This window comes from Trematomus bernacchii, unplaced genomic scaffold (assembly GCF_902827165.1).
Source record: "Trematomus bernacchii unplaced genomic scaffold, fTreBer1.1, whole genome shotgun sequence".
NCBI lineage: Eukaryota > Metazoa > Chordata > Actinopteri > Perciformes > Nototheniidae > Trematomus > Trematomus bernacchii.
The window spans coordinates 5,423,782-5,445,612 of NW_022987564.1; the positions used below are offsets into that span (position 1 = coordinate 5,423,782).

General features: G+C 42.3%; 1 protein-coding gene across 1 annotated transcript; it reads right to left on the minus strand.

Annotated features, from left to right (window-relative positions):
- Positions 1-332: 332 nt before the first annotated feature.
- Positions 333-20,885, minus strand: igf2bp3 (insulin-like growth factor 2 mRNA binding protein 3). The gene is made up of 15 exons (XM_034124299.1): positions 20,348-20,885; positions 19,378-19,438; positions 13,958-14,006; positions 10,776-10,827; positions 10,461-10,524; positions 9,530-9,808; positions 7,198-7,332; positions 6,724-6,846; positions 5,860-5,995; positions 5,118-5,246; positions 4,001-4,123; positions 3,782-3,856; positions 3,414-3,545; positions 3,170-3,283; positions 333-2,551 (listed from the first exon to the last, which is right to left on the minus strand). Exons 1-15 carry the CDS (start codon positions 20,520-20,522, stop codon positions 2,450-2,452), a joined length of 1,749 nt encoding a protein of 582 aa, XP_033980190.1. The 5' UTR covers positions 20,523-20,885; the 3' UTR covers positions 333-2,449.
- Between the last annotated feature and the right edge of the window lie 946 nt (positions 20,886-21,831).

Genomic DNA, 21,831 nt, shown 5'->3' on the forward strand with positions numbered 1-21,831 from the left:
CCAAAAATAGAAAGCAGAAAGAAATAACCATCGGTTGAGGATTTCAATTAAGTCAAAGAGTACATATAAAACACTGGCAAAGAAAATATTTTTGATCACTTTTTTTTTCTCGATTATTCTCTCAAGTTCTAAAGAGTACATGATTTTAGTTTACGTTTTCATTCATATCTGGGGGGAAGCATGGGGAGGCATAAAGAAGGGGGCGGGGGCTAAATTCTAACAAATAGAAGAATGCCTCTACTTCAAATACGGGTCTAAAGAGGTAGATCAAAACAAACTGCGAAGGAGGGGGGGGGGGGGGGGGGGGGGGGGGGATGGGGAGGGTGGTTTGGCAGGAAGGAAGCAGGGATTTGGGAGGTGTCGGGATATTTTTAAGTATCACTTGTGCCCCTCAGTTAAGCGTGGTGTTAGGATGGCGCGCCCATTTATAAAGAAGTGTTCGGAGGGGGGGGGGGGGACTGAGGTATCGGTGCGTGCTGGCGCTCAGTGGGGGTAGGGGGGGGTGCCTCGTGCCACAACAACCCCCCACCCCCTCAGCTGAGGTAGACGGCGTTCTACTGTGGAAGCATGGATACACTCGAGCACTTTTACCACAATCAACATATTTACATTCGGCATGAAGAGACAAATGAAATAAATTGTATATTTAAGTTTTGGATTCCTTTCCTCTTTTCTTACCACCCCCCAAAGTCGGGGGTCATTCAGTATTTTGCCTTTTCTGGCTTTTTCCCTGTTTGAACAAATCAACATCAAGTTACATTTGTGGGATACAGAGAATGTTTTGTTTAAATCAATTTTCTATAGCGCAAAAAAAAGAAAGAAGAATATGCGTCTATCAGTGAGTCTCCCCCTACCCTCACCATGCAGTGAACAACGTTTACATTGACTTGACGGCCTGGCTACAAGGGCCACTGCGAACTGACAAAGCTTGCTCTATGAAAAAAAAAACCTAGTCCGGCTTGGACCTTGCTAAGACACCGACATCGAGAAGGTGGCAGATGGTCTGGGAACAAAACAGACGAAAAAACAGACTCTCTGCTGACTGTAGGGCAGCGAGCAGACTCCTAAAGTCCACACTGCCCTGACGACAGCCCTCCTAGGAAGGCAAAAAAGATTTTTTTGTTGACAAATTAAAGTACCATTACCAATAACAATGTCAATCCCAAAACTAAACGGCATTGCTGCAATGATGTACGGTTGGCATTATTTGCATGTTGCAGTTGTTTTGTAGTTTTTTTTCAGAAGATGGTGGACCCTCAGGGGAAAAACTGAGGCGATTTTCTCTCGATACTCCTGTCAGCCGCCAGCTGAGGGGGCGCCAACTCTTGCTCCGGGGCTGCTATGTACAAATAGACTTTATGTACAGGGTCATCTTAAGTCACACATACACATGAACAAAGCCACCTAAAGCATCCGAGTTGAAGGCAAGGTCAGTTGGCAGCTGACCAAATTTTAAATTTTCTTAAAAAAATAAAAATGTTCAAAGACTATCAGCTTTATAAAGTATACAAAATACCACAAAAGCAAAATAAAAAAGAAAGGAACATTTTTTCATATATATAATCATTTTCTTTTCTCTTCTGAGGTACTAGATCCTGAGGTAGTTAAGTAAAATGCATATTAAATTGGTTTTCCTGGGCAGCAGCAGTTCGGCACTGTTTTCCCTAAGTGTCAGTCGTGGCGCTGCCCTCACCTCTAAATATATATTCATCTATGTATATAGGTCTATCTATAAAATGCATCCAAATTTATAAAATGCCACTATCATTACTAGGGCAGGACACCCAATATAATCCACCCTTTCAGGGGTCCTGGCCTGAAACAAGAATCTTTCCCCTAAACATGGCCCACCCAATCTGAGCCAACCCTCCCCCAAAATAAACCTTTCTGTTGGTCCAACCAGGACCTTGATAGCAATGCCTTTTCCACAGAAAACTCATGAGAAAGCTTCATAAACCAATTAAACACTTAAAAAAAAGAAAAAAACTAATTCAACAAAATAATCTTGTCAGGTTTGAAGTACCACACCAAGTAGCTGATAGGAGGGGGGGGTCCTTATTTCTTCTTTGTGTTTCTAGTGTAAAAAGAGGACAAAAATAATAATATTTTGAACACACCCGTGGGGGAGGAGGAGAGCGGTCGAGGGGTGCGTACGTGTGAGGGCAGGTGACGTCGTTGGGAGCCCTCAGAAGTACATTCTCACAGAGATGCAGAGAAGTGAGGTGGGTGGAGATTTGGAGGTGGATCGTCTCTTATTAGCCACACCTGAAAGTTCATCAAGCAAGACAAGGAAGGGTGGATGTTTGGTTGGGTTCTGATAATCTTTGACCCCTGAGATGAGCGTTACGACCCCTTGTCTTCTTCTTCTCCCCCCGGACTCTGCTTCATCAATCCGTCTGTCGAGTCTTCTGGCAGATTCAGTCACCGTTCCTCCAGGTCTGCTGGAGATCTACTTCCTGCGGGGCTGTGGCGGTTGGCCTCCAGATGTGGGCTTAGGCTGCTGCTGCCTCCTCACCTGGGCCAGGATCTCCTGGATCTTTCTCTGGGCCAGCTACAGGACATAAAACATGACGAGATTAGAGCCAAGTTATCACAACAAGAGTTCTTAAAAGAAAGAGATCTGATCATGAAATCCTTAAGAGAGGTCTGATGCTCTTCAGAATCAGACACGGGTTTATTACCAGGTAGGTTTACATTTATGAGGAATTTGACTTGATGTCATGGTGCATACATAAACAAATAACATAAATATATTTAAAATAATAAAGAATATAGTCAAATATAGCAGTATTTACATAGAAATAGAATGGAATAAAATATGGAATACAATTCGGCAGTAATAAAAAAAGAAAACAGATATTGTATACATTAATGTAATCCGCTGAAGTTGTTTATCTTATATTTAGGAACCCTTCCCTGGTGAAACAGTTTGAAGTACTTTATGTAAACACTGAATTAACGCACAAAACGGAGCGCTCGAAAACACAGAGGCAGCCGCCTTGCTTTTTTTTTTTTTAGCATGTACGGGATTACAGCTCTCTCAAACAAGTTTAGTAAGACCTTTCTTCAAATGCAGATCTGAAGGAAAACAGTGCCTCTGCGGAATCAGACCTAGGGACTGTTACTTTCTGAAGTACTGTAGATCTTCCAGTTGTTTAGAAAAACCCACCTGGCAAGCAAAGAAGTGTCCGATGATCTTGACGATAACCTGGTCGTTCTCATCAGGCGTCTGGTCCCTGGGCACCACCACCTCTGCACAGGTCAGGTTCTGCAGCTCGTTCACCTGCAGCCACAAAAGGGATAAAATAATTGCGACTGAACACTTAAATGTAGTGCCTAGTTTAGCTTCGTCAGCTGCTGGCTTGGGTTTGTACAGCTAGTATAACCACTAATACGTTTGAGCCCTTTCTTACCGTTTTTCCACCCTTCCCGATGACGCGTCCAGCAGCAAAGGAAGGGACCTTGATGTGAGCCTCCAGCTTCACCTCTTCTTTGGGTCCAAAGAAATTCTCTTCCTTCAGCTTGCCGAAGATGCGACATTGAGCCTGCAACCGGAAAAACACAGATTACTCATGCTGCATTTCTGAAAAGGGGACATTTTTACAGAATAAAAAAAGCCCTAGAAAACACTCAAGACTGGCTCTCCAGAGGCAGTCTTGAGCTACAAGAACATTATGTCTGCAGAAGTCAAACAGCTGCTCACATAAAATGTAGCTATGCGTCTCAACTCTTTATAACTACTATGAGGGTTTTATGTGTTTTTATGGATGTGAAGAGGTACCTTAAACTGAGCCTCTGGTGTTCCGATGATGATGACAACCCGCTGTATGGAGTCCTTCTCTTCTGCAGGGGCAATCTGAAGAGGACAAACGGTCAGCAATAAATACAAAAAACGGCAACCTTCACTTATGTTTCCTATCGGTAAAAAGGGAAAACAGGTAGACCGCAGTCATCGACACATCACCGAGACTCCAAACTTCACTTCCTGTCCAACGCTCACCTTGATTGAGGCTCCGGCAAAGTGTGACAGCTGTTTGATGTGTTGACCCTGTTTTCCAATGATGGCTCCCACAGCGAGTGCAGGGATGAACAGGTGAACGGTCTCCGACTCCGGTTGTCCCTGCTGGGAAAATCAACACTTTATTACAACTGTGATCACGTGCAGACGACCATCTTCAGCAATGCAGACAGTGGATCCAGCAAAAGCTTTTCAGTTGGGTTTTTCTTCCTACGACCATTAAACCCAGTGGGAATTTGTTTTCCTCTTCTTACTTTGTTAATGTTTATTTGTTATCCAAAGCCACAATCCTAATAAGCAACATGCATAATACTTGAAACTCTTCAAGAAAAAAACCCACAGTGTTCATGTTTAGTTGGAGAAGATGTATTGAAGGAAGCGTGGTTGCAAACTGCTACATCACACGTGTTTAAAGTGTGTGATTGACTGGAGCTCTGGTGTACATCGACTAGGTGGGACAACAAGTAGCACTGTTGATTTTGGATTGAGGCCAATATTCTGTTCAATCTGTCAGCTGGGGGTACTATAACAATTTATTTTGGCAGCCTCTAAATCTGGAGATAGACTTTTACTGCCGAGGAAGTTCTGTTTGAAAGACATTCACCTTCCTACAAAAGTGCAACTGCAGCATAATTTGCAGAAATAACACTGTAGAACATTTAAAATATGGCGAGAAGCCAATATACCTTTGCCCTCCAGGATTTGTGTTTCCCTAAGCACACAGATCAGGGTCTACCTAAGAAAGGTCAAAGATCAAGGGGCAGAATAATAACTTTATTCAGTAGCAAACCCTGCCGCTCTAATCCCGCAGCGAGCAGCCACAAGCCGTGCAAAGCACTTTGGGACGGGGGACTTACAGAAAAGGGCTGGCTGCTCGCAGAGAGCATAGAAGCCCAAAATGTCCCCTCACCACCATAAGGACTGCACTAAAGGAAACAAAGCAACATGAGGTAGAGTTGCTACAGACTAAATATAACGTTTTTTACAACCCTCACCCAAAAGCTGTGGAATACAGTTTGTGTACACAGCGATTTCTTGGATTTTAATGTAAGTTTTTAAGATATACTGTATTAGATGTGAAAAGAAGACCGTCACTTACTCCATAGGCTGATCCACCGTGGGCTCCATGATGCGGCATCCCGGACATGGAGGGGCCCATGCCTGGCGCTCCGCTGGGGAACAAACCCAGAGCGTTCAGATTCAAGCCTGGAATCAGGTTGGACTGCAGCTGGAGAGAAATGGGAACAGATCCATTAATGCAACGCACATCAAGGTTTGTATGCTTGCTCATAGACACCAGTAAGAAAGAGCACAAGTTTAACAGACAAGTCAAGACTTCAGATCAGAGTTAAAAAGATAAATATCAATCTCAGAGGAACATCGGCTTCATTTGAACATATATGTTTATTAACCCAGATTTCAGACTATCCACCCAGGCTTTTGAAGCATTATTTGTACCGCATTGTTAAAAGTTTCCTTTTTCCAATGGACTGCATTTTAGCATAAAATTCTTTGCATTGATTGAACATTTTTGCCAGTCGAGCCCAATTAAAATGCCCAGCCAATCCAAGAAATACGGTCATGAGAGCCGTGTGCACCAACAGAAATGGAAAACTCCCAAATTAAAGTGTATGCATGAATATGACAGGATATGAAAGTGCTGCTATGGCTATTCCAGATGACTGATGTGCATGTTCCGTATTTCCTTCCTAAAAAAAAAACACATTTTCTGGTTTCCTGTTTTTATTACTTCATATTGAAATGTTCCGTTAGAAATCAAGTTGTTTACACATCTCCCACTTGAAGGAAATAAGAGTTTCGATATCAATAAAAATGCTTACGTTCATAGCGGCCATGTCACTCTCATACGATTCCATGATCTTCGTCATCAACTCCTCTAGAGCTTTGTTGCTCTCCTTGAGGGTGCCGTTTATCGTGATGGTCCTCTCTAGGTTGTACACGGTCAGGTCAAGGAGACTGGAAAGAAGAATGGAGGGAAGTGTGAGGGGATACATTATGTGTGTGTCTAAATAGCCGCGTTCACACCAAGTACTTTGCCGTACTCAGTGCCCCGGCACTTATTACCCCAGGGCACTTAGTACAGATCGTGTTCACACTGGAATAAGTTCCCTGAGGGAAGATTACGCAAATGAGTCGCTGATGTCACTTCGTCTTCTTCTGCTTTGGGTTTACTGGCAGGCCGCAAACAACTTCACGGCGTATACTGCCGCCGGAAGTCCCCGGAGTTGGGGACTGGCTTCAGTAGAAGCTGCTGGGACTCCCAACAGCTTCTACTGAGCCTTCCGAGTAAATCGCCGGAACGCCGACACCTCCTCATCTCCACCGCTCCCATGTTTTATTTTGTGTTGCCATAAGTTAGTCTCTCTGTGTTTGTGCGCTGGGCGAATGCTAATGCTAATAATGCTAATGCAAGGATAATAAAATGGCGGCTCTACAAAACATTTCAGAGTTTTACGGGGCGTGGTTTGCAATTCGGGCACTTTTTTCCCCCAGGAAAGTACCACCTCTCAGCAGGCACTAAAAATGGGGGTAAAAGTTCCCGGGATTAAGTACTCTTTTTGGTGTGAACGTGACATAAGGGGTACTAACGGAACTAAACGCGAAAAGTACGGTGAAAAGTACTCCAGTGTGAACTCGCCTATTGACACTAAAGCATATACATGTCAATAAAAAAGTGAACTTACGCAGAGATTGTGATCTTGGTCCCGGTATCCTGCTCGATTTTCTTCAGGTTGCGTCCTTCCTTTCCAATTAATCTTCCTACAAAGTTGTTGTGTGCAAGTATCTTCAGTGGGATCGCCTCAGTACTGCAAGACACAGATGGGATGTGAAGTTAAAATGAGAACCTTAAACACAACATCCAGATCAGCCCTCTCCTACCAATATAATGTTGTCTGCATGCATTTCATTCATCATAAACAAGCTGTAAAAGTTCTTAGAAAGTATCTATCTCTCAACATGTGACTTTATTACCAGACACAACTGTTAAGACTACTTTTTAATATTGTCATGTGAGAAAAAAAACGTCATTTAAAAGAGAGCCGACGATTATATCAGGTGTGTTTAACAAAATAACCACGTTCAGTCTTTTACAATTAGAAAATTATAAGAACCCTTGCAAATATTTTGTATTTCATTTTTATTTGGGGGAAACTTACAACTTTGTGTCGACAGCTTCCTTCTGCATGATCTCCATAATGGTCATACAAGCGTTCAAACAGCCTTCAGGAGTGGAGTGAATAGTGATGGGCTTCTCTGCAGCACCTGCATTTTCTTTCCTGTGGATGTCAATCCTGGAGTACAGACAAGACACATTTGTTAAGCATCTTTTCAACAACAAGATAGGACATGAATGCATTTAGATAAGATCAAACAATCTTAGAAAAAAAATGATATAATAACCCATATTGGTTAAGAATGATTAAACAATGAAAAACAAAAGATTAAAAGACAATAAAACAAAAATAAATGAAGGGGGCAGCGTTAGATATGAATACATTGTCCCAAATTAACAAGCTAAGCCAAAAGATTTCAGTTTTTGGTGGCGTTTGTTTCAGATATTGATCACTGCTATATAAACCAAAATGGGACTTCAAGTGAGTTTTTAGACCCACAGACAGAGGCGCTTTTAATCAGCTGCCTGAGATAAAAGATAGAGCCTAATGAAACATGTAGATATGTTTGGGTCGAAGTAAAGGACTATTATGGCGCATTTCCACTACACGGCCTCGCTCGGTATGGCTAGGCCTCGTTAGGACTGGCTCACTTTATGGCGCATTTCCATTACAGTTTAGGAACTGGGGTAGTATCTATAGTAACGCAGTGTAGGCGGAGCCGTGACGTCATCTTCAATGAGAACCCCAGAAAAACAACACAGCCGTTAGCTGTTAGCACTCAGAGCTCACAGCTCCTCATATATGTTCAGAAACTAGACAAAAGTTAAACAAGTACAAACCACAGACTGCCTGTGTCATGGCGAATACAGTCGCTGCTTTATTTATGTCTGTATAGGCCGTTGTTGTGAGTGTGGACGGTCGGAGCATATACTGCGTTAGCTTAGCCAATCTCCATTTAGAAAACACGCATTTTAAAAGGTTTTTCGCCTGCCGTCTGTCTGCAGACTTGTCAAAGCATTAATTCATGGTTTTTACTAACCGGTATCAGTATGTTGTTACTTCGGCATCATTTTGAAACGTGTATTACAATGAAATCACGGTCAAATATGTCCATCTTGTTGTAGTTGTAGCCCCCTTGCCAGCGATTCTCTCTCTAGTTTAGCATACTCAGCCCGACTCAGCCTCGTTGTCTCTGGCCCTAGACCCACGATTTTATGAGGCCAGAAAAACTGTGAATTAGGACCCGCCGGCCGGTACTAGGCCAAGTGGAAACGCAACCAAAAACGGGCCGCTGACGTCACAGCCCTCGCTGTAGTGGAAACGCGCCATTAGAAGGTTTAAGTATAGTTTTTGGTCTTTAGTGTTAGAATTGAGAAGTGAGCACTAAATCATTCAGTTCAAAAACGATTCTCTTGATTTTTGTGTAACAGGAGGAAATATTGGCAAACCCAATCTACTGACTAGTATCATCTGAGTTTTGATATTGGACCAAAATCACTGCAGTGTCTAAATAGTTATGATAAAATGTGTTATTTGTCATATGCTGCAGTAGTGAGAGCATGTAGACTTTGAACAAAAGAGGCTCGACATGGAGCATTTGAGGACTTACTTTGCAATAACTGATCAACACAAAACCAGTTTAGGAATGCGCTTGAAGTCATACAGTCTCTATGGCATTCTAAGAATGTGTTGTGTGGTTCACCCTACCAAATGTACTAATGAGATGTAGTATAACAAGACTCAAACTAAGGTTATATGGTTGACAGGAACAAGCGGTGTGATGTTAGCACTTTTACTTTAGTGGAAGGTTAGGAAGATTATTTTAAAATGATACTTCATCCCAAAAGCAATCATTTGTATATCAATCGTGTGCGCTAACATTTTTGAACAGTGTACAAAGAAAGCAAAAAGTGCAGAACATTCTTGAAGAAATTATGTAAACTAAGCCATATTTTAACTACAGCAAAACATTAATTTACCATCTCTGTGCACAATAATCCAACTCCCATGTTTCAACAGTTATATTTGAGCAAAAAGGCATGCGTTCAGGAAGTCTTGAGCTTTCTCCAAAATACAAACAAGAGACTTGGATATACAAGTTGTGCTAGAGTTTGTTAATTGACGTTTTGAAGAAGAGTCGTTTCATGTGGCACCCTCCCATTCACTTGAACTCATCAATACTGTTTTTGGTTTTCCTTTCACTCTGGAGGAATGCAACGCAATGTTATTTCCCAAATTCAAGGTAAAAAGGAGTAAGATATAAAGGATCATTCTTGTGGTGAAGTATTCCTATAACGCTGGAAATCAACGGTACAGAAATGTGACCATACACAGCTACCTGCTCCAGTATAACTCCTGACATTTGGGTACGTACTTTGAGTGGGTCTGTTTGGTGATGTTGCGGATAGTGGCACCTTCCTTGCCGATAATGGCCCCAACAAACTGCGTGGGCACCAGCATGCGCAGCGGAATGTCCGACTGCATTTTGGGCCGGGCACCTTGACCTGGAGAGCCGGAACGAGGGGTTCCACGGGCGTTAAAGCCTCTGCGGCCCCTGCCTGAAGCCCCCTCTGCTGCAGCCGTCTCGTCTGGGATGTACGACACTTTCAGGGCAAAGTTCTCCATCATAGATCCATTCAGTTTTTCCATCGCCCTGGAGAGCATAAAGAGATGTCAGTCCAGAAAACTTGTGAGCAGGTATGATTTAAAAACACAGAAGGCTTTTAGACAGTCACTGCTATGAATGACTTTGCTGCAAAACTCATTTATGTCGTTATCAATGGGAGTATCCAAGGAGAGGGGACATTTAAAACTAAGCGACAAAGAGGTTCAAGCTTCTTAAAAGCACAGTATACTGATCGGCAGCGGCATCAATTCTAGTGAGCCACTTAATATAGCATTCACACTTCATTTACATCTGCCTCTTCAGCCTCAAGAATTAAGATTTATAGTGAAACCATCAATTGCCTGGAGATGTCTACAACCACTTGTGTATGGATAAACATTGTAGTATGATTTATGTACACCAGGGGGCATCATATGGTTAATTTAACCCCCCTCCTTCCTTTCCAACACACACCCCCCCTCCACCTATCTTCATTGCATGTCAAATTAAACTGGACTGTTTTTTGTAAAGAGGAAATCAGGTACACTGCAAGAAGACTGGACCGGGGAGGTGGAGGTCATTTGCAACAAAGAATGCTGGGTAAAGTGAAAAACTTGAGCGGATCCATGTCAGAGACAGACGGATGAGATGGAGGTTAATGATGTTAATACACTGCATGTGCGTGTATGCGTGTACTCACAGACGGGCCTGGTCCTTCGCTGCATATCGAACGTTGACTACTGCAGTCTCTGTGTCAGTGTTTACTGTGGAGGGCACAGCGCAGTCAATCCACAAATTCAGTGATGCAATCTATCAACAGTGGCTACTTCTACATGGCAACACAATTGTTAAAAGGACATTTCAATTTGGCTTTAATAAATAATGCAACTTAAACAAAATTGTATAGCTGTTCAATAACAACAATTCTTGATGCAGTATAAAAAGGTGTTTGAGGCAAGGTAATGGAATAATCTGTTGTTGCAATTGCATTGTTTAAACTAAAGTCCGTATTTACCTTGTTCACAGCTCTCCACTGTTCCATACTGAGCAAGCATACCATCCAAGACCTGAAAGAAAACAACAACCATTATTACTCAGAAACATTGAAAGCTTTTGACCAGAACCTGCTGGTGAGCAGAAGCTCATCTGTGGGAACAGTCCATTAATCCTGGAGCTTTATGTTGAGTTACATGGATACATTAAATGGCTTCTTGTCAACCTCAAATTATTATTTTTCCTCCAAGATTCTTGCATAGTCAAGGTCATTTATTTAAATGTAGAAAAACATTTCTAAAATAAATAATAATTGTTAGGTTCTCAAGCAGACCGCTATTCAACTTGGAAACTTTTGAGACATTTAAAATATTGGCAAAATGATTCAATCCTTTTAATTAAAAAAATAATAATCATGCAAGCAAAAAATGTCGCTTTATTGAAAATGATTCAATAGAAAAACCCAAACACACTGGCCACCTGACTAAATCTGGAAACCACAGGATTTTAATTCATAGATCGTGATCAAATGTGGGCGAGAGGGGGAGCGAGGGTTCCAAACTAAGCTAAGACATCCAACCATGCTCAGTTTAATCTGAGGCCACACCCCCAAGAGCTCAACCCCACTTTTTAGCCAACAAGGCTGCATCCCTGCCCCCTACTCCTCCAACCCACCAACCATCCAACCTCCCGCCTCCCTGCCATCTCCGCTGCCCACCATTGGCTGCTCCTGAGCCGATATGAGTTCCCTGAAGCCAAGAGTTGCCGGCTAATGACTGGATTGTCTGCCTGTCCGTCTAACAAACCCAGCCAATGGGAATCCAGGCCACTCAGGAAAGGGTGGGGTACATTCCAGCAGGAAGCAGGGGCTGGGGGAGGGGTGCGAGTTCATGCTACACATTCTGTGAATCGGAGCACATGGAAGGGAAGGGGAAACAGTCCAGGCCCACCCACCCACTACAGCCTGTGAACACGCCACTACTCTCGCCACTATTCTCTCGCTGCAGGGCTACACACCATGACCCATTGTCTTATCTACCTGATAAGATACATACAAGGCCTTTGCATCAAAAGAGCCTATTATTTTCTGTTGCTCCATTCTTCTTACCCCTCCCCCGCTGAGGCGGAGAAACCTCCATGTCACCTTTTGAAAAAAAGCAAACAGCTCTCTTGCTACATGCTTGGAACATGGGTGGATCTGCAGTTGAGGGACATGCGTAGGCAAAGCGAGACCACCATTACAAAACACTGAGTCTGTCCGTAGCCATTTGATCATACTGAGTGAATCAGGCTGAAATCTAAAGCCATGTATTAACCGCCCAATTCAGAACAATACTGAACAATTGTGCAATTCAATGAGAACATTCTTAGTAGGCTTGCATAGTCTTTAGGAGGAGAAAATGTAACTGAACGAAACTACAGGCTCACGCCATCACAGCTAAACCTCTGCAGAGGGAAGGGGGGGGGGGCAAATCACGTAAAGCTGTGTTACAGCCACATGAGATTCAACATGGAGGTTAATGCTGCCATGTTGAGTTTGACAAAAATGATTTAGGAAAAAAGAGGTAGTGACATTTGTCAGTTAGCTTTAAAAGTGGTCAAATTAAAGTCTAGATGAATTTACGTCTGCGTAGTAAATCAGTGTGTACTCAAAGAAGAATTTGTAGCCAACACTGAACAGTACAGTTTTAGATTAAATGTTCATCAATGCAAAGGAAAAATAAATACATTGCAAGGACACACTTCTGTTGCTCAACACCAAGTCAGATTAAGAGGCCACTGCCTTATTGGTGAAACGACACATTTTACAGCAGAATCATTCAATTGATTTAGTTATTTAGTTTGTGTCACATCTTTTTTCTTTTGACCCTTTAGGAAATACCAAACAAGAGAATTGCCTTTGAGATTTAACACCGACCTTGAGTGCCAGTGTTACTGCTTAAATTCACTTGAACTCCTCTGTAAAACATCCAACCATCTATGCACCTGAGCACAGTTTAGCATGACCAATTCAGACATGGTTTGCTGATGAAAAAGTGTGATTTTGCCTAACATTTTTCCAAGATAAAGTCAACAAAATATACTCAGCTTTCACAACTATCAGAATTATAATATATATTGTTTATTTTTACCGTTTGGTACCTTGTTTGTAAATGAATGTGCAAACGGACACAAAAAGGGCATTGTATAAACTTGTGTTTCAGATGTATTGTTTCTTAAAATGTAAAAGTACTTTTGTAGAGTTTATACCATTCTACTTCACCCGTAGAAATACATCACAATATATTATTGAACAACATAGACTATTTACTTAAATTAGGATACAGTTCAATCTCAAAACTCCAAAATTATAATCTTTGGACATGTAATGTTTCTAGCACATCACTTGATTGTAAACTAATTGTAAAGGTACAAAAATATACAAAATCACTTAATTTCCAGACTAATTTCTTCAACAAAACACACTAAAGAACCACATAGTACACTACATTATTTTTTTTTAAAGAAATATCTCTTTGCCCCATATTAGGATTAACACACATGCCTTGGCCAGGGGGCCACGTCAAACCCCCCGTTGTGTGAAATGTTTCACAACGCCTCAGACAATACACTTGGTTTATTTTTATTTCATTACCAGGAGTGTTTTTTGCAAGAAAAGACAGTGTGAAGAGGCATTCACTTTCAAACTAGCACATGTGACCATAACAGCACAATTAAGTCCTGTTTGCCATTTTAAGAACATCTGATCCTGTATATATTAATAATTAATTAAAAAACAATAAGCTTTTTCAAAATGCTTTAAGAAACAAGCCTAGTAGGTTGCAAACACATTCAGCAATACAACACTACAAAGATCATGTAACTGCTTAAAGTTTCCTCGTGTGCCTGACTCGGCCAAACCCTCGAGACCTTACTCTTTTAATTCTTCCAATAGTTTGTTCAGTAATGCCAAGCTCCTGTGTAGCAAAAATTGTTTGACTTCAACCTTTAGAAATCACTTTGGTATTTGAAGTCATTTCTGCTTTATCAAATCACAGTTCCACCCACTGGTTGGTGCGTTAGGCCTGACCTTATAGCTTTGTTAAAATAATTATAAAGAACATGCTTAATTGACACCCAAAAGGTAAGCAAGGTGACTCCAGAGTCCACTAAATGCCCAATAATGCCCCGCCCTGGAACAGTTAGCAGCCTGTTAGCACTCACCTCCCACTGCATGTGAGGCGGGATGTTCCTGATCTGCATCTTACAGCTCCTGGAGAGAGAACAAGGGAGGAAGACGGTGGGGGATGGATGAAGGAGGAGGGAGATAAATTGATGGGAAAAGAGAGAAGGGAGAGAAGAGGAGAGAGTTTCAGTTAGTAGCCGACAATACCAAGAGCACAATGAAAAAATAAGGCATTTTAATTGAAAAACAAAAAAGGTCTTCATTCACTCCATCTAGCAAGAAAGACCAAGATGGAGGAGCAGCAGATACGACTTCTGCTTTAATTCCATTCCCCACCCAGCAGGTGCAATGAGACACCCTGGGGAAAGCGTGAGAGGAAATGATGGAGAAGAAAAAAAGGGCAAAGGGGCGATTTGGAATCTTAACTGTGTGGCCTAAAATGTAAACCTTTTTTTTTTTTTTTTTTAAACCCATACCACACACTTTGTCCTAAATCACAGATTGTGTCACAAAGTGCGAAGGAGATGTGAAAGCAAGCATAAAGGTGAGAGCAGAGGGGAATACAATTCAAGTGGAAAGAGAAAGATGCATCTGAAGGTTGTGTATTTGCAATTTTAGAGTCAATCATTTGCTCTATAGCATTGCATGATGAGGTTTCAACCGGTGCAAGGCCCAACCCCACTCCCAACTACAACATACACTGATCAAGGAGTATCAGCTGCTGTAGAAAAAAAAGCGTCACACTCAATGGCAAGAATCTAAATTGCGTGCTTGTTTTTAGAGACTGTGAATACAACAGAAGCAAGTGGAAACCAGTATTAACAAAAAGGTGCTGTTGTGCCCCGTCACTAGAATCAAACAAGGACAAAATTCCCAGATTCATCCTGTTAGCTTGAAGGTTCCCAAATGTAGTTACAAATTGTGGAAAGCATCATGAGTATACTGGGTAAATGTGGAGGTCACGCAGACAAGGAACTTCTGGATCAATGAGTCACAGAGTTTTACAAATGTGAGAAAAGCCCTGGCCACTCCAAAGTCCGCTGCATGTGGATACGAACAGATCTAAAGGAACAAAATGTACATATGGCTGGGAGGTGAAGCATGAACACACACAGTGGAATCACAAATCCTGACCCCATCCCATTTTCACACCAGCCTTACGCTCACAACACATGGACCTCATACATATGCATCTCATTTAAACTACTTTGTGTGTGAACATCTGTGTAAAAACTTTTTTGCATCTCTTGGTCTTTTCTCAAAAAAATATAAAAAGAATCACCGAGCTCATCTTGTAAAAACAGCTCCACCGTTACTGGTTGTTTTCTAATCTGCTGGTGAGAAATTACACCATGCAGCATTTTTAAAATGTCTCCTAAGTGAATGAACTCTCATAAAAAAAAAGGGTGCATAAGAGTTGCATCTTTTGTTACTTTCCATAAAATATCACTGAGCTGTTAAAAAATACTTAAATGCAGCTCATCCTGTACAAACAGCTCCGCTGCTATTGGTTGTTTTCTAATCTGCTGGTGAAGAAAATACACCATGCAGTATTTTTAAACTTATTCCTTAGTAAATGAACACATTTTTTTTTTTTTTAAAGGGTGCATAACAAAAACGCAATTTATTTAAAACTCACACAACGACATCTACGCAGTAAAAGCATACTGCACATGTGCAACAGGGGCCGCAGTAGTTTACATTCCTCAGTTTAGCCTCTAAGACCTCAATCAAGCCAGCAGCAGTTCAACAAACATATTTATTTTTGAGACATTAGGAAACTACTTTATTCTTAATGGGCAAATTGTAAAGAAAATTCCCAAATAACTTCCAAGAGGAATTCCAGCCCTTTCCGGCCCACTGTGCCATTCCTGGCTGATCCGGCCCCCTCTCCCCACACATTCTGTATGCTCTGCATTGCGGTGGGAACGCCATGCGAAATGTGCAAATGCACCGAGCACTTCCACTCGGATTAACCTATAGCTCCACACACACAGAAGAAGTCAGCCAGGGTATAGGGTGGGTGGGGGTTGGTATACATTCCCTAGTCCAAGCCTTTGATTTGGGGAGGGGGGAGGTGTGTGTGAGTGGGGTGTGGTGTTTGTGAGGGTGGGGGGGGAGGACTAGTCCTGTTTCAGGCAAGGGTAACAAGGGCCCTCTCTGCCCTGTGGGGGTGGGGCCCTGTTACCATGGACACGGACAAGTCCACTGACAGGAACATGTAGCGCCGGGGTTAAAAGTGGGAGGGGGAGGGACAGGAGTGACTAGGGTTGGCTCGTCATGTGATGGCCAGGAGGAGGCCGGACTCCTTATTTACTTTTAAAAATTGACCAATATTCAACATGTTCGCCCGCTTCCTTAGCCGCGCAGCTCAAGCCTGCAGGGTGGACGTAATGCACACAAGTAGGTGTATTAAAAACACATAAGCATGCAGCCATTTAAGACAAGAGCATTCACAATGAGACTGCATCACACCTGTATTCATTTCCAAAAGCTCACTGAAGCACTCAACACTATCTGGTTTGGGACCTGTGCTCAACGCCCATCCACAGATATCAAATATTCAGTATGCAGAGGTTCTGAATGACTGAACTCCACAGCCTGGTTTCCGCTGCCTTCTCACAGGCCTTATATGCACACTGACCCAATAAGCTAAATTCAACATTTGGATAGATTGGCTATTCCCACAGATAATTCCAATGAGTTGAATAACAATTATAAATTAATCAACTTCTGCAAACACTAATACACAATTGTGACTGCTACCTAGCTACATCAAACCATTTTATATACACGCAAGAGGAAGCAAAAGCACAATGTCATTCTGATTTGACCTTGCAAGAGGAAGAGTCTTTTCTTGCAGTCTGGGTAAAACAAGGGGCCACATTCATAATTCTCTGGCACCCCAAGTCTCCGTCCTAAATCCCTGTTTCTGCAGGTGGGGCCTCACTGTGACCCCATGACCTGATATTCTTGAAATAAGAGCCAGGAGCCTTTTCTACAAACAGCACTGATACGATCTACACTATTAACTCAATTTATGGAGTTTTTTATATAAATAAAAAATATATAGCTGATATAACAGTTGTTACTTTACCCCACTCACTGAGGACATTAGCTACACTATTGTATGTTCTTAAATAAAGCATATAGTTATTCACCTATGGATAAAGTATGTTAAACAACATTTTCCCCTCTCTTTGGGGCCACTCTTCATGCAGCCATGCCATTTCCTTTCCTTCATGTGCATCTAGGGATGGGCAAGATTTAAAAAAATGTATCCAACAAGGGGAGCATAATCTGAGGAAGTGTTCAAAATATGACACTTCTGCAACTTGTTTTGCTACCAATTAATTAAATAAAACATTTAGTGGTCAATGATAGACTGTTAGCCAGAATAAATACGTATGGCCCAGTTGCTTGCATTAACAAGCCGTTTAATATACTTGTAAAAAGCTGAATCAAAAGTGAAACTATAAACAGGTCCCTTTAAACAGTTTTACCTGAAATGTAAATACACCTGGACGATTCTGATTGATTATTGGTTTCTTATTGTACCTGTACATGCTTTCTGGGTAAAAAATAAATTAAAGTTCAAGAAATTGTCAGGAAAATGTGGGTGTCCACTTTAAATGCCAAATACAAAAAACAAAGCCAAGTACAGCACATTTTCACAACAAAATATAAATGTCTATAAGATGGCTGAAATATTTAATAACTATAATATTACTAACACCATGCAATGCTGGACAATATTTTTTCAATTAACTGAATTATGTTGGATTAAACTGCTAATACACAGATTTCCTGAAGTCACTATTGAATGCAGCAGCAGATGTTTTTGCTAGTGAACTGGACATATTTTTATTGGGGGTTTTGGCCACGTTCATGACAAATTTAAAAAGGAATGCACATCCAAATGTTTGATTACATGTTGCATTATTGCACATGTGAAACGCCACACTGCTCAGCATGTTATTCTACACATTTCTATCTTCACGAGCCCCACTATAACCACCTTCATCTGTCTGCTGCAGCACTTCCCCTTGCTGAAAGGTTCAAAGGTTAAGCCATTGCGATTGGCCGAGCCCCCAGTTAATATTTGCAGGTTGGAATGCAAAGAGGGGCCCCAGTGTCCAAGTGTGTAGCCCAAACTCAGAATACTGTTCCCATTGACTACTGCTATGTTCCATGTTGTAAAGGGAGGGCACGTTTTACTTTTTAAAGTGTGGCTGAAACTCGACTCTGCTGCTGCCATAGCCACCACAGCAGGCACTAAAAAGACAGAGCAACGTCACCAGTTTTTTCGTTATCTGGAAAATGTGTCTCAAGATTTGACGCAAAATTCTCATTTAGCTTACCTGGTTTATTTATCCAAGGCACCATTTAAACCAGCAGCCTACAAAGTGGCCAGGAGCTTGTAGGTGGAACATTTTTTGAAAAATATATAAATCTCTGCCATGTCCTTTTTCACCTCAAGGTACTTTCTATATCAAATAAACATATAACAGTCCACAAGCCTACGTGTTTCCTCCTCGCCTTTCTGATTTCAAAACGTGACTTTGCGTAAAACAGCAAATCATTCAATTACACTTTAAAAAGCGACTTAACCATGCATATTACGTGTAACACCTTTAAGAAAACATTACACCAATTACCAAGTGAGAGACGTTTTAATTGAAATCAAAAGAATTATTAATTATGGCCGAATTGCGTCACCACCTAAAAACACGCATACAATGTCAAAATGCCTCAGTATTTTTACGTCCTCGGCACATTACGTAGACCCTTCACGGAAATACATTTATATTTCACTTTTTAGGTAATAGACGACTGCCCAAGTGTGGCTACTGGGCTCTAACTCTGAAACTAAGGTTTTCCGTGACTTGGGCCCCAAACCTCCCATTCCACTCGCGTTTGGGAGTCCATCTCATGCAACAGCAGCACAATGTGCAGAGGAGGGCGGAAGCGCAAGGCAGGCAGGGAGAATGACGGGCAGATCCTTCTCAAATGGACGACTCCACAAGGCCCGTGCGCCTCAAACACAGCCTGCACACATTTCGACCCTGCACATTCAGGCTAATCGCCCCGAAGTTGGAGCTCAAACAATACCAAGTACTGAACATACAATATGTGCGAGCGAGAGAATATAGGCTGGTTAAAACCTTAATGCACGACGGTTTTAGGAGCACTCCACACAGTCATGGCGAAAGGAGGGAGTACACCACCATACGCCCCTTTCATTTGACCCCAGAGCATTCAGGGGGGAACAAAACACACCTTATTTAAGCTAAATTAAAAAAATACTGAATTAAAATTGCACAGCAATGTAAACACACATTTCGGAAAAATATTAAAAAAAAGCTCATTGAAGAATAGGATAATTGGGAGGACAAACAACTGCAGCTCCCACGAGTTGAACCAAAAAGCAGTAGGCTATATTGTAAAAACGACCTACCTTTGACTTTTAGGGACCGAGATCGCCACTTCGAGAACTTTCCCAAAGAGTTCTTCATTACCTAAAAAAACAAAACAAAAAGACACAACTATTAGTGTCATTAATCATTTGACCTCCTGAACAACAGGCCTCCTCTCCTGCTCGTGGAAATACATTCAGGAGTATTTTGCTACTCATTTTGGGTAGTGGACTTAAATCTAAACATGCATATGTACACAATGTAGTATAATTCAAGTATAATTTGAAACTAGCAACACAAAAGGCAAAAAAATGTGCGAGCCACTACACGAACCAGCTAATACGTAAAATGATACGAGTTTATCTTAATTCTTACGTGTTCCGTTGTGAGTAGGCCTTACTATAATTTAATAACAAACCATGAGACGAAGTGAATTATTTACAAAAGCAGATAGTCGTTTGGCTCAGTTAGTTGGCCTACATTTGACCAACACAATTAAACCACCTGGTGTGTCAGCATGGGCGAAATGGCTTCACAATGTAGCAAGTTGTGGCCACAAGAGAAGGCCTATAGTTTGGAACCTGGACGTGTATGAGAGTTCAAATTGAAGCTTATAAAAAGCAGCAACACACTACGGCTTCTGTTCACAATCGTGCCAAAGTGAGCCGTTAGATAAAGCCCACAATGAGGTTCACTACACGGCGTCCACAGCCCGCTGCCTGAACGCCACACACAACAGGAAAGCCTCGGTATTTCTTTCTTGTCCCCCCATAATTGGGTTTACTCGACCAGTTTATCAAGTAACACATTTCACTCGAACCCATGGCAGCTATTTTTTCTGAACCCACAGTGTCAAAAGGCCAAGTAACGGTTGTGCGAGAGAAAGAAATGGTTGCATACACCCCCACCCAACAGGACTCAAGTAAAAGCAATCTTCATACAATTGCAGCAGTTGAGTGCGTCTTTCGAATCACCACTTTTTTACAATTTTATTTAACCAACATTTCTCACCTGATATCCTTTCGATGGCCAGGTTTGCTGCTTTCTCGTCCGGGCAATCCACAAATGCATAGCCAGTTTTGACAAGAAACGGACCACTGTGCGGGATCTTCAAACGCTCAAAGATAGTTTCTAAGTCCTCCTCGCTCGCCTCAGCGCTCACGTTGCCAATGTATAGCTTATTCATGTTTTGCGCCGAAAAAGGGACAATCTTTACGCTGAGGGAGAGATAGTAGTTTGCTCTCACGGATGTGCAGTGTTTTGGAGTAGCCTAAATCGCCGATACTACTACGGAGAGGCTGTGGCGTGCTTCCCGTCGTTCAAGCCACAGATAGATTTAAACTGGCAGCCTCACTGTGCGTTCGCTCTCCCTCGCCCCTCTGTCTCTATCGCGCAATAAATAAATGCTCAATTATTAATCTCGTGTCTCCAAACGATGGCGCGTTGGGTGAAAAGGAGGAGAAACTACTTTGTGTCTTCCTCCAAACCCCTTGGCAAAGAGACAGAGAATGTCACACACGGTAAGGCTGGCGCCCGCCTCTAAGTCTAGATCCTAGAATAAGAAGAAGAAGAAGGGGGTGAAAAAAATCCTCCGCTATTCCGGCTTTTTTGAATGAGCCACGTGTTCAAACTACAAATCAGCCCACACGTGAGGAATCCCAATTGCTCAATTAAGTGTTTGGGATTGGGGAAAATTGCACGGGAATCTGGGGTGGGGACAGCAGAGGGGAGTGGATAAAAAAGGAGGGGAAGAGTGGATTGGTGTTGGGGAAAAAACCTGGCGAGCTATGTGCGTAAAGGGATTCCGTGAGAACCCAGTGTATCTTTACTAGAATCACATTCGTGTGCCTTTCTCTGCAAACGCTCGATTCTTATTGGTCGGCGGAGGAATAGTAAAACGGCAATGCGCTCATGCAGGCCCATAGCAGGAACGACGCTGATATTGCGGGGGCTTGTGCGCACGGCTGTGCTAAGTGCGCTGTACTGATGACACAAGAGCAGGAAAAGGGGGTGGGGCCATTCATAAATGATGTTGCACTATATTGTTAAATTGAAAGCTGGGCACATTTAATTTTAAGAAACTTGACTAGGGAGGGCCCTGCGCCCCTCCTCGGGCCTCCGCGCAATATGGGAATGACACGTACTACTATCCACATGACGGCATCCATCTTCTCCAACTAGAGTGGAGCCATGCCCTCCCTGATCCACAACTCAAAGTCCAATTGCAGGCCCGATTTTCCTGTGGCCACACAAAATAAATCAAGGGGGGTGTCTTTGGGCGAGATGAGTGCTTCCCCCCCCTCATTTGTTTTTATCCAACTTTCAGACCGTTTGGCACAACGAGGAGGCGTTGGCCATGCGGGCCGAATGCACATGGCGAATCCTCTCGGCTATACCTCCGGCATGGATCTGCATTCACTGAGAGAGGGAGGGGTCTCCTACACCAAAGTGCCCCTAGCGTCCTATGTAACGTAACGCACAGCCCAATTCAATAA

Excerpts from the sequence above, each read along its gene's own strand:
- igf2bp3 (XM_034124299.1), bottom strand. The coding sequence starts at position 20,522 with ATGAATAAGCTATACATTGGCAACGTGAGCGCTGAGGCGAGCGAGGAG. Across the intron at positions 3,546-3,781 it reads CACCAGAGGCTCAGTTTAAG|GCTCAATGTCGCATCTTCGG; the intron begins GTACCTCTTCAC and ends TTCCGGTTGCAG. Across the intron at positions 3,284-3,413 it reads TCGGGAAGGGTGGAAAAACG|GTGAACGAGCTGCAGAACCT; the intron begins GTAAGAAAGGGC and ends TTGTGGCTGCAG.